Source organism: Epinephelus fuscoguttatus, linkage group LG18 (assembly GCF_011397635.1).
Source record: "Epinephelus fuscoguttatus linkage group LG18, E.fuscoguttatus.final_Chr_v1".
Lineage (NCBI taxonomy): Eukaryota > Metazoa > Chordata > Actinopteri > Perciformes > Serranidae > Epinephelus > Epinephelus fuscoguttatus.
The window spans coordinates 9,629,936-9,642,771 of NC_064769.1; the positions used below are offsets into that span (position 1 = coordinate 9,629,936).

Consider the following 12,836-nt stretch of genomic DNA (forward strand, 5'->3'; position numbering starts at 1 on the left):
CAGCTGTCAATTATGTCCATCATGAGAAAGTTTGCTCTGCGCGTTTTTTTTGGCTTGACTGTTAAGTACTTGGCAACCTGGTCAAAAACTTTCTCATTTCACAGCTAAACAGTACACTAAAATATATTTCTGAAAAGAGTTGAGGCGATAACTACACAAGGCTGTTGCAGAATCTTGATTTATATTTGATCAGTGTTGCCTTGTTTGACAGTCTGACCGCAGTTCACGAGCAGTGATCAACATAATTGACAGCTGAGTTAGAGACTCCTCAGCTCTGGTTGTTTTTGTTCATGTGCATTTAATTCTTGCAAATACCATTAGAAGCACTTTGAGGAGGAGATGGAACATGATTGTTTTTTTCACATATCTGTCTCGTGTTCTAATGAATGGATATAGTAATCGTTTCAGCAAGTTTTAAAAAGAATTTAAAGTTACCAACTACAGCTTTAATATTACCCATGTAAGTCAACATTATTAGAAATTAAAGGGTTAAATTAACTTAAGGAAAGAGGTGGCAGAATCAAGAGTCAGAGCTATTTTACTAATGCAAAACTGTTTGCTCATTAATTGTAATTTCACCTAAGAGTTACATTAACCCTCAGCCAGTGTTCAAGGACCTGAGTCCTGATGTAGTACCTTTTATGTGGGGAAAGAACAGAGCTGTTTCAGTCTAAACACCAATATATAACCTGAAGTTATAGTGTGTTGCGGTATATTAAATTCTACGTTTAATACTAAGTGAGGTCGCTGCTTTTTTCCATCAATGCTCGCCTTCTCTGTGCTTGTGAGTGATAGCACCCTTCCCAGAAAAAGCATTAGTGTGCATTCAACCATGACGTAAGCTGTCTCGTTGCCGGGCTATTACCTACATTACATTTTTTTTATGTCAGCCTAAAGCATACAAAGACGTCGAGTCCCCTCCCTGTAGTCTGTGCAGTGCAGACATAGCGTAGTGTATCACAGCCAAGGTTCACGTTGGGATCTGTTTCTGTCATTGATTATATTGGCATGGACTGAATATTGGACAGCTGACACTATTCACTCTCAGTCTGTTGGACGCTGTCTCCGCTGCAGACTGCTATTGCTCAAACAAACCTTGATTGACGTGTGTGCTAACCTCTCAGCATGTTACCCTCCCTTTGGGGTGGGGCAGGGAGTTAAAAACCTCTCCATCTAAATCCAAGCATAATGGGTAGTTCTGAATTTCACAATGTGTGGTTGGAATATTAAACACCCAGAACGAAGGCTTTCATCAATGAGTGTCCAGAGGAGGACGTTGAGAAACTGTGCGGCACTCCAGTATCACTTCTCGCTGCCATTGCTGCTCATGTAGATGTAGTGTAGTATAATCCTCAACTAGCCGGTGGACTGATTTGAGATTTAAACTGATAAATCTCACGATATTTCAGGTTTGCTCAAGGTGAAGTCTTTATATTCTTGGCCACTGCTGTGTGGGATCCTTATCATGTCGAGCCCAGTATTGTAACCTGCTGAAAAGTCCAAAACGCCCAGACCACTTTCCTGTGTTTGTTTTTATTTTTCTTTTGTACTCACTGATATCACATTCCACATGAGCCTAGCTGTTGCACAGAATGGACTATCTTCCTGTTCTGCTCTGTTTGGGGCCATGTTGCTCACTTTCGTCACTTCCCTGTTTTGTAAGCAGATTGGCCAATTGACAATGTGTTTCACTTTGAGTTTCTTACGCTTCTGCATGTAGTTATGTAAGGTCAGTTGTTATGGTCTCCTTCCTGTCTTGGCATCTAATGGGTGCAGTAGTTGGCATGTCACGCAGCTTGCTACAGGCGAGATAACTTCTGAACTTGTACTTTTGTTATAGTTGTTTTGTTACAACAGGAAGCACACCTCAGTGGTCTGATCACTGGGTTAGAATGTAGGCCAGTGAGCTGTGGCCTAGAAAGGGATGCTTTCCTTTTTAATGTCTATTTGCTCTGTAAATATTGGAGCTCCCTCTGAGCTTCATTTTTTCTGACACAAACTTCCTGACCTTTCATCTCTGTCAGTGTGGAAAAACAGGGGTTTGTTAAAGCTGCACTGATGCTGGAGCCTTCCAAACTGCTGACAGTGGATTGCTCCAGGAACCAGGAAGTATCTGTGACAGTCTCAGATTGAGGTGAAACAAAGTTGGCCTGTAGATTTGGACAAGAATGAGGATGAACTGCTGTGAACAGCAGTATTGTCCTCTTGACTTCAGCCCACATTTTAGGAAAACTATGAGTTTCCCTCTTTGTCTTTATTTGTTTAGAGCTTATCATTTTTTTCACTATTTACTATGTGTCGCAATTAAGCTATATTAATCACAACCATCAAGTCAGTGTCTTTTCTTGTAATCTGTTGGACAGTGGCCCGGTCAGTTTACTATCTATCTGCTATCAGATAATCTGAGTTTTAGAAAAAGGGCACTTCTCACAGCTTTAACGCATTATTTGCATGTTTCCTCCTTCTCTGAAGAAACAGCCTAACCGAGGGCAATGAAGAAGTGATTCTTCTTTTTGTCAGAAGTGACGTTTGATTTGAAGGTGTGTCATGAATAAATCTGTCACGATAATTACATAGTGGACTTATCTAGGTCAGCAAAAATGATTAAGCTTATGTCCACTTATCACATGATATTGCCCTTGTGTTTACATTCATGTTTGTTTACGAAAGAATGCAACCAACATTTTAGGCTTTTTATTCTAACATAATTTATGAATTTAACGTCATAAGACTTGGAGGCAGCGCCTAATTGCTTTTTCCTGAATTGCTGAATGAACAGGAAAGAAAGACTAAGACACGTTTTGCTGTACTTTCTTGTTGCACAGCTTCTGTTCTCACGTCTGCTCTTTGTTTCACCATGGGTGGGGCTCTGCTCCTCCCTTCTCACACACAAACACACACGTGTGCATTTATTTGTTTTATTTGTTAAATACATTTTAATGTTTTGGGGGATTTTTTTACATTCTTATGTATGAATGTTCTTAAGAATTAAATGTCCATTCTTCTTTGAAAGGTTGTACTTACATTATAATGCTAGTATGTTATTGTAATATCAGTGGCATAAAATGGTCTTAAAATGACTATATCATTCATCACAGTTATTTTTGGGACAATATATCTTACACCAAAATTAGTCGTCATGACAGGCCTGGTAGATAGTAATGTGTCATACAAGCATGAGAGTGTAGGCCACTTGTTACTATTGAACCAAAACTGTTTTCAAAGCCCAACTGATATTTGAGGCCAATGCATAACTTGATATCTGGGAGGACAATACATAAGCTGATCATTTAAAAAAATGAAAAGATATATAACAAACAGTCTTGATATGCATCCCTTAGATTTAATTTCTCTCTTAATTGTGACTAAGAAACATACCTAATGGGACATTTTAAAGCTGAAAATATCCACTTGTCAGTGCTTTCTGGTGGAGAATGTATATACTGCTGATGCTATTTCCAAATTACCTCAAAATTTGTATCATAGATACTATCTGCAATAAGATATTATTGACATGTAAAGCCCAGCTGATTTATTGGTCTGGCTCTAATACAGGAAGTATTGTACTAATAGAGTAAGAGAGTTCCTCTTGGCATTTTTTATTGTGGCATTGTCCTTTGAATTCATTGAGACTGATTTGTTTGCTGTAACTTGCAATTCAGTTATATTCATTGTTTTGTGTATTTTTCAATTAATAGTGGTAATAGCACGGTGTCACTATATCTGTAGTAGAAGGGTATGGCTATTTGTGATTATAATACATTTTGTTAAATGAAAACCAAACATTTTTCTCTCATATGAATTATTCAGAGCTACCTGCATTTTTAAAGGCATCAGTGCAAGTTGACACTAGTTACCCAGTGGCATGGTTACAGCCACACAGACAGACAAACGGTTGTCTTGCTGTCTCTTACATTTTACGCTCGAGCCTCGTTTTGAACATTTTTAGCGTCTATTACTCTCAAAGATGGCAAAGATGAGTATGGTTGACCAGAGGCTGCTGCAAATGCAGCTGGATGCCATGCAGACAATGAGAATGCTGCTCGTGGAAAAAGCCTTGTCGGTAATGTTCGATCGATGCTCGAGGAATTGTTGTTATCATATTGTTTGTCAGACTTGGTGCTTGTTCCGGTGACTGATCTGTCTGCATTCCTTTTTTTGTCTCTGAAATGCAGGGTGAAAAAAATAATGGCTTTGATGTGCTCTACCATAACATGAAGCATGGCCAAATTTCCTCCAAGGAGCTGACAGACTTCATCAGAGAAAGGTAAGACACCATAGTCTGATACACATCAGTTAGTTATATTCTGAGGAGGGAGCCATTTCTACATAGTTAACATTTTAGAGGGTAACTTTGGTATTTTTAAAGTGATAAATAGAGAATTTTTGAAAATGGTCCAGTATTGAGTGAGACCACTGCGGCTGCCAGCAGTGAAACAGGCTGCAATGTAAAGTTTATAGGCAATAGTGCACTGTCAATTTATGACCTCTTAGTGCTTGTTTTTGCCACTGACATGCTCAGATTATTAGTAAGTGTTTGACAGCAGATCTCAAAAGAGATAGACTTTTTTGTTAAAAAATAAGATCCTTTTTGTTTAACCAGAAACACCCCAGATGTCGCAATCGCCAAAACCACCAGACTTCATTTTAATAAACAGCAATTTTACTATTGTAAAGAACTCATCATTTAAAGTCGGAACAAACAAAGTATAACTCACAAAAACTATCTTGGTTCAGCTTATCACTGTTCCACCAATCACAAACTCTGGTTTGGTTGAAGTAAACCAGTTGAAATATTCCAGCTGTATAGCTTTATGTTAAAATTACTGTTAATATGTGTAGGGTCTGGTGGATTTGGCAGTGGCGATTTCAGGGCTGTTTCTGGTTGAATAAAAAGGATTTTACTCTTTAACTTAAATGTCTCGCTTTATAGGGATCCTTTCCATAATGTTATCAGACACTTAAAATAAACAGGCCCTTGTAATGAACGGAAAATGACGGTGCACAAATGTCCTAAGTGGTTACAATGCAGCCTCTTTTGCATTGCTGGCCACAGCACTCTCACTCAACTAGAACACTTCCAAAATTGTTTTCTCCATTAGACACCAACACAGGTCCAAAATATGGTACATGCAAAAAAAAAAAAAAAAAAAACGCAACAAATGTACCCTTTAATTCAATACATACAACACATTGATTAAACTGTTATACTGCATCTGGTTCTGTTATTCATGTCTTACCTGTCATGAAAATTTAATAAAAATGTGCTTCCCGGCAGTTCCAGTTCCTTGTATTGTATCTTTAGTAACACCCAAATGTCTAACTGAGACTGCAGCTGAAATCCACACCGTATTTGCCTAATTGCAAACCATTTTGAACCACATGGGTTTGTTCAAACAAGGGCTGTAACTACTGTTTTTTCAGTCTTATGTTTTCTTATCAGTATCAGTATTATGTTTTCTTTTCAGTGAATCAATTAATGATCAGTGAAACATCCAAAACCAAACATTTTTTTTCAGATAAGTATGATCTATGACAACAAGCAACTTATCCTCATATAAGAAGCTGAATCTTCAGAATGTTTACCTTTTTTTGTGATACTATTGCGTAAAATAAGAATATCGAATATCAAACTAGTATTTTTTTTGTTTTAATGGAGGGTCTCCTCATTTATCAGGAAAATAAACAGTATTTGTACTCACTGAGTTTAAAGTTGGGGCTAAAGGCAGATGTATATGAGTGTGAATGTTGTGGAAACTTAACCTCCTTGTGACAGAAGCTTAAACCTTAGCCCACCTGTAACCTGGCATTATGTTCCACACCCCCAGTGTCTGCAGCTTGATAATACCATAATAACAGCTTCTTTTCAAATTCTTCCCCCCTCCATAAAGCTTAGCTTCGCTCTGTTAGAGGTGTGTGTTTATAACCTGCCTCATGATAGATGGTCTACCACTGGAATTCAGCAGTGGATTCCACTGCACTCAGTCACTCACTTTAACACCCTAATCTGATGTGCTCAGTCGACTGTGTTCACTGAATGATATTTGGAAAGTCTTATTAATAATGAATGATTTTACACTGACAATAAGGCACAATCCAAAGGAAATAAGCTTCTTATCATTAAGTCAAGGTTTACTGAGGAAACCATGTACTTTTTGAAGAACTACCAAAATGAAAGTATTTGCAAGTGCACCACTTGTAAAACTTACCGTTACTGTTTAAACTGTTCAAACTCATTTTGTTGTAATAAATAATCTTTTAGCCTTCACTCTGCTTAAATATTAACAGTCTTTGCAGTTTGCTGGAAAATTATTGTTTATACTGTGTAAATGAATTAATCCATTATTCATGAAGGACACTGAAGTTCAGGTAGAGATGAATTTATTGTGTTTTACCATAATTGCTTATATTGCTTAGGGGTATTGTAATTCTAATCACACTGTGCCAATTTTTCAGACTGCATCTGGCTTTTCAGCTCACAAACATTTAATGTTTTTTCCTTCTGTAAAAACTGCACGATGGCTCCCTCTGGTGGAGAAAGAAGCTCTTTGCATTGTGTTAATATATTCCCAGCATTTTTGCTACTGTATTTTGTCAGGCAGGGCCCCCACTCCCAAAAGCATTTTTAGGCTAAAATGATATTAGCAATCTTTAAAAGGCACATACACACATCCCTTAAACCTCCTGTAGGGACTTTGTAACATTCATCTGTACTGAAGGATGGAAAGCTACCAGCACACTGCTGTCTCACCCTCAGTTCTTCTTTTATTCAAAGTGAATACGGCTGACCACATTTCGACCACAGATGACCTTCTCTGGTTGAAAAAGTGACTTGAAGACTAAAAATAATCTTAACCCAAAGTTCACATACTAGAACACATACTTGCTGGATCTTTTAAGTGCATCTCACATCGTGTGTCCCAAATCCATACAACATTCTAACTCTATACAGAATGGTAGCACTTAGTATACAAAAAAAAACAACACACAATCTAACAAAAGATACAATACCGCCAGATCACCAGAATCCAACTGCGACTTTAGACTCTCAGTGCAAATTAAACTTCACAGACACAGGTCAGTGTTTTTCTTAAAGGGACAGTTCATCCAAAAATCTATGCATTTTTCCCTTTTAGTGCTGTTTATCAGTCATGATTATTTTTGTGTGAGTTTTGTGCGAAATATCGGCTATAGAGATGTCTGCCTTCTCTCAACTAAAATGGAATAGGTGGTACTCAGCTTGTGGTGCTCAAAGCACAAGAAAAAAAAATCTGAAAAATTCACAGCAAATCATGACCCATAACTCAAGATAATCCACAGACTTTGTTGTTAGCAGTTTTGTATAGTTTTTGAACTATTTTCTTTCTACCCAACTACACCCACCAAGTGTATCACGGCATACAAGAAAGCGCGCATCTACTGCCGGCTAATACAGCTCAGCCGAGGAAGACGCCGTTTATGTTTACATCTCACACTTTCACGAGCACAAGTGTTTTGTCTATGCATAGATGCTTGTTTCCTTGTGCATGTTTATGCATGTGTAGGCCTATTTCTCAAGTAAGTCCCAAGTCTTTGCACTCGAGTCCCAAGTGCTGAACTTTAAGTTTCAAGCCCTAAACAAGTTATAACACGCCCTTCACCAGATGTTATGCCATTTTAACAATAGAGTAACAATGTATCGCATTTATAAAAAGCATGAATGCTTTCTGTAAATGTGTTTTTATTTTTTTAAAACAAGTTTATTAAGACAAGTGCAACTGAACTTGATCATTTAAAAAAAGTAGTGTTGACATTACACTTTCATAGCATAAAGTGCTGTTAACCAGTACCACAACAGAATTAATTTTAAAACCATATCTTTTTCTTCCTAAAAAAAGTTATACTGTTCGTTGTTGCACGTTTTATATGTAAATAAAATGGAAAGATTGACTTTAATGTCAGTTGATGCAGGGAATTATAGGTAATTAATTGATTTGTGGCACACTATTTAAATGACATACTTGTTCATCATTGGGCTTGGGGAAAGGTATTAAGTATTTTCAAGTCACAAGGCTCTAGTCCAAGTGAACTTGCAAGTCATTGGTGTTTAAGTCCAAGTCAAGTCTTTTTTGATTTTGTCAAGTCGAGTCTAAAGTCATCAAATTTGTCACTGAAGTCTGACTTGTGTCACAACTCTAGACTCAACTTGTCATGTGACTCACGCCAACACCTTTGGAAACAAGTCAGAGTTCTTGTTAAGAGAAGCATGTCTCAATTTTGTTGCTTTGTGCAACTAATATAGAAGAAAACCTGTGAAGAAAAATATCTGTAAAATGTGTTTGTCTCTGCAGTGGACAGCACACACTTAAAACTTTTGTAAGTTCCAGTCTAGAAGTGCCAACACTAAGAAGTTTTTTATGGCTTTACTGAAAGGCAGAGGTTACTCCTGGCACTTTACAACATGCTAAAGTATAAAAATAAACTGCCATTCTGGGCTCACACAAAGTTGTGGAAGTGGAAATGTAGCCTATAATGCATTTTCTAGCGTGTCCCATTCTGTGTGTTGTTGTGCTATGCTGGATGTTTGCCTGCATGTACCTGCGTGTGTTGATGATGGATGTGTGTGTGTGTGTGTGTGTGTGTGTGTGTGTATGTGTCTGTGTGTCTGTGTGAGAGTGTGTGCACGTTTGTCCTGTTTCCCCCTGGCTGACCTTGCTCCTGTGACGTGACTGCAGAGAGAGGCTGGCTAAATGAGACATGCATAATTCAGGCTTTCACTATAACACTGCCGCAGTTTTTTTGTCTTTATACTTCTGTCACTTTGCTGCAGAATGAAGGGATAGAAAGGGAAATTGAGAGAAGCAGGGGATTCAAAAACTAGCTTTTACACTCTGTCCGCTCTGACATGAGGTTTATGAACAAATCACAAGCCAGACCACACTTATTTGCCCACACACGGCGCATGTGGTCAAACATTTATGTTGCTAGTTCTAAGTGGGTGTTTTTTGCTGGGATCTTCTCTTGTTTCGTGACATCCACTATTTGGACCATAACCTTATTGCAAATACTTTGTAAAAACTTTGTCATACTGTACATTAAAAGGGTTTTAAAGGTAGAATTATTCTATTATTGACATATGATACTGATAACTTGGGGTTAATCTGTGTGTGTATTTCTGCTTTGTCCTAGGAGTACAATTGAAGAGGCCTATGCCAGGTCTATGACCAAACTTGCCAAGTCAGCTGGCAACTTTTCTCAGCTCGGGTGAGTGTTAACAGCTTTCTAGTTGTCTGAAGGAAAGACCAGTATGAATTTGTGTAAAGAGGTCTTGCCATGTTCTAGCCTCTGAAGTGTCTTTTTTTATCCAAGGACTTTTGCACCAGTGTGGGATGTGTTTAAGACCTCAACAGAGAAGCTCGCCAGCTGTCACATGGAGCTAGTGAGGAAACTCCAGGAACTTATAAAAGAGGTTCAGAAGTATGTGGAAGAGCAGGCCAAAGCACACAAAAAGGTGAGGAAACCGTAGCATTCAAGTCTTAAATATTAAATGTTGTCTGAAAGAGATAGTTAGGATCTTTGGAAGTGGGGTTGTGTGAGGTACTTATCCATAGTCAGAGTGTTACATTTGGTAGATGTCAGTCAGCATGCCCACAGTTTGGAGAAGCAGGCTTGAGTCTAACATGGACACTAAGCAATGTACTAAGCAATGACAGGTGCAGGAACAAAACAGATTTTAGCCATCTGGAAAAACCAGTATCAGCTTAAGCGTTCACTATATTGAGAATTTGACACCCAGCTGTAATCAAAGTGCACACATGTCTTTCACTCGTTCCCTTGAACAGTTGAACAGTAGATGCAGTAGTTTGCTTCTTCAGTGTTGCCACAGGTTTGTCTTGAGGACTTGAGAAAAGTTTAAAATCGGTTTAAATAAAGACCTATTCTTACGTGTTTATTTTCCGTTATGAATTGTTTTGAAGTCTAATTATTGTCTCAAGAGTGAAAGAAGGTGACAGTATGGGCTAGATGTCAGTTAGGAGTGGGCAATATGGCCAAAATCCTCTATCACTGAAAATGTTATTTTATATTACGATAACAGTATTCATCACAATACAGTGATTGTTCTGTAAATTCAATCATTGAATTATGGTTATATAACTATTTCCGTACTTCTTTACACTTGATTATTTACTTCTTTATTTAAAACTTCCATTTACACAAAAACAAATAAACAAAAAACAACAACAGCCTCAAATGAGACAGTACTTGAGTTAAAAACAAATACTCAAGCAAAACTACAATTCTTTCAAAGTGGAAGCTTCAAGTTCCTTGACACACCAAGCCGACTGTTGGTCATCATGTTGTCTGGCTATTGGTGAGCGTCTGTCGCCTAGTTGTTGTTGATGTCATTGACGTCTGAGCCTGTCAGTGAGAGAAATCCCTCAGATTGGCAGTTCAACTCAGTGCATGAGAACAGAAACAGAAGTGAGGGGAGCAAAAAAAAAAAGATGAAGTCATGAGGGCATGAGAGCAAAACAAACTTATGTAAGATCAGATTATTTTTTTTAGTCATGGAGCGCTTTAGCAGAAACAGTTTGTAATTGTTTGTGTTATCATGTGCTAGTGCACAGTAAATATAATTTGTTCTTCCAACAGTGGATTGTATTGCTCATGTGCTAACTGGTCAATTAACATCTTGAATCGTAGGATGGTAAAGGCATGACCTGCCCTACTTTCCCTCTCGTAGACTAGCACTCTTTGCTTTTGTTGGTTGGATTGATTAAGTTAGGTTTGGACAAGATGAGGGAGATTAGGTTTTTTTGTTTTTGTTTTTTTTTTAAAGATATTTTTTCGGGCATTTTCAAGCTTTTAATCGATAGGACAGATGAGCGTGAAGGGGGGAGAGAGAGAGGGAGTGACATGCAGAAAAGGACAACAGGCTGGAGTCGAACCCGGGCCGCTGCGGCAACAGCCTTGTACATGGGGCGCCTGCTCTACCACTAAGCCACCAGTGCCCCAAGATTGGTTAGGTTTAGGGTAAGAATGTCAGGCTAAGCCAATCAGAAGCATACTAAGGCAGAGAAGGGTGGGTCACATCTTCGCGATCCAAGGAAATGCAAGTTGCTTCACCTGCTTGTATGCAGAGTTATTCCCTCTCACGCAGGCGCACAACATATGTGCTAGTTAGCTGTTGTCTCTGTGGTGTGTTCAAATGCAACTTTTTGGCCAAGACACAGATACCATGAGGCGATGCATCAGTTAGCCATCATTGCCACTCATTCTTTGATGTCTGTTCGATGTGTCTGGACCATATGGTTCTGAGGACAGTAATTTTAGTGTTGCAGGTGTCTGTATTTACAACTTCACTCTCCTTCTCCATGTCTGCCAAAATCCTTTACCTTGCGACATTGCGAGAATTGCGAGAATCTCAAGAATCATGAGATTTCGTGAGAATCTTGTGAACCCTGATTTGCTACATAGCCTGCCCTGAACAGCTCCCTCAGTAGAGACAGTATTGCCAAATCTCCACAACTCTTCACAAGAAAAGGAAATAGTTTAAAAGTTGATTCCATCCTGAGAAAATGTAGCATGCAGTGTTCTATTCTATTTATTTTTTTTTTTTTTACACCTCACTCTTCAGTCTCTCCTCTGAGCTGAGACACACCATCAGCTCATATCTCATGCATGAAGCCACAGAACACAAAGTAAAATAGGAGCTCAGAATCAGTGGAGTTATGTTTGTGCTTTCAGCATGACAAAAAGGCTGTCACAGTGTCTCTCCATCACTTCCCTCCACTCCCTGTTCCTCTCCGCTTTGTGTTTCTTGGCTAACTTGCAGATACAGTGCGTACTGTAGTGAAGCGGTGTGAATAACACAAAATAAACACTCTTCTTGGAGCTGTTGCTCAGAATGTGTACATAATGTAGCATCTAACCTTTTTGTGCTTACACCAGTGATGTTTACATTATACCATAAATGTGTCAAAATTAGTAACAATGCGGGTTCAGTGATGATGATGAGTAAAACAAACGAGCACACTTACTCTGTGGCCACTGCTGTTACCTCTTGATGTTTTTTCTTTTATGTCCTTCAAGTAAGTCAACGTGAAGAGCTATACAGATGGAATGAATGTGGTCTATTAAGAACAAATGGAGAGTTTTATACATATTTTAACAGCCACTATGTCGCTTTAACTGCTTCCTGCTGTGCTGTGCAACAATCCCGTGTCACATACTGGAGAATCAAAGTGAGGGACTACTATAGTGTTTTACTAGAGCAATAAAGAACCTCTGTCTACACTGAAATTGTGTCTGTTATTTCATCATTAAGTCATAGTAAATAAGGGGATTCCGTGACAAGTGCTGCTGTGTGTTATTTCAAACTATTCAAGAATCAACTCTGTGGTTAATAGAGCAATAGGTGACATTTGCACATATTTTTCCGCCTGTTGTGTTAGCTGAGTTATTCTACAAGACTTTTGTGTGTTGTCAGACAAAAGAGGAAGTGGCGTCCACCCTTGAGGCCGTGCAGAACATCCAGACAACCTCTCAGGCCCTGCAGAAGTCCAAGGAGATCTACAATGCCAAAACTGTGGAGCAGGAGCGCCTCCGCAAAGAAGGGGCCACCCAGAGAGATGTGGACAAGGTGGGAGGTCACACTCGCTCGTACACACACCCACACAGTCATGGTATGGTAATAAGGCATGATGAAGTGCCTCAACACTCCCATCTATACAGAAACTTTAACCCCAAAAGTTTCTCGCCTTCAGATGTGAAGTGGAGCTTGGTTTCCTTGCTGATTTGTCAGTTGATGTGGGAAAACAGAACGCCATTGTGTGTAGCCCATAAAGTGATGATAG

General features: G+C 38.9%; 1 protein-coding gene across 8 annotated transcripts in view; it reads left to right on the forward strand.

Annotated features, from left to right (window-relative positions):
* fcho2 (FCH and mu domain containing endocytic adaptor 2) overlaps nucleotides 1-12,836 on the forward strand; it is a 56,900-nt gene that overhangs the window by 6,342 nt on the left and 37,722 nt on the right. For all 8 annotated transcript variants that reach the window (XM_049559971.1, XM_049559972.1, XM_049559974.1 and 5 more), the window contains exons 2-5: nucleotides 4,176-4,267; nucleotides 9,169-9,243; nucleotides 9,349-9,490; nucleotides 12,470-12,622. In XM_049559971.1, the coding sequence (XP_049415928.1) occupies nucleotides 4,176-4,267; nucleotides 9,169-9,243; nucleotides 9,349-9,490; nucleotides 12,470-12,622 (462 nt within the window). The remainder of the gene's footprint in view (nucleotides 1-4,175; nucleotides 4,268-9,168; nucleotides 9,244-9,348; nucleotides 9,491-12,469; nucleotides 12,623-12,836) is intronic.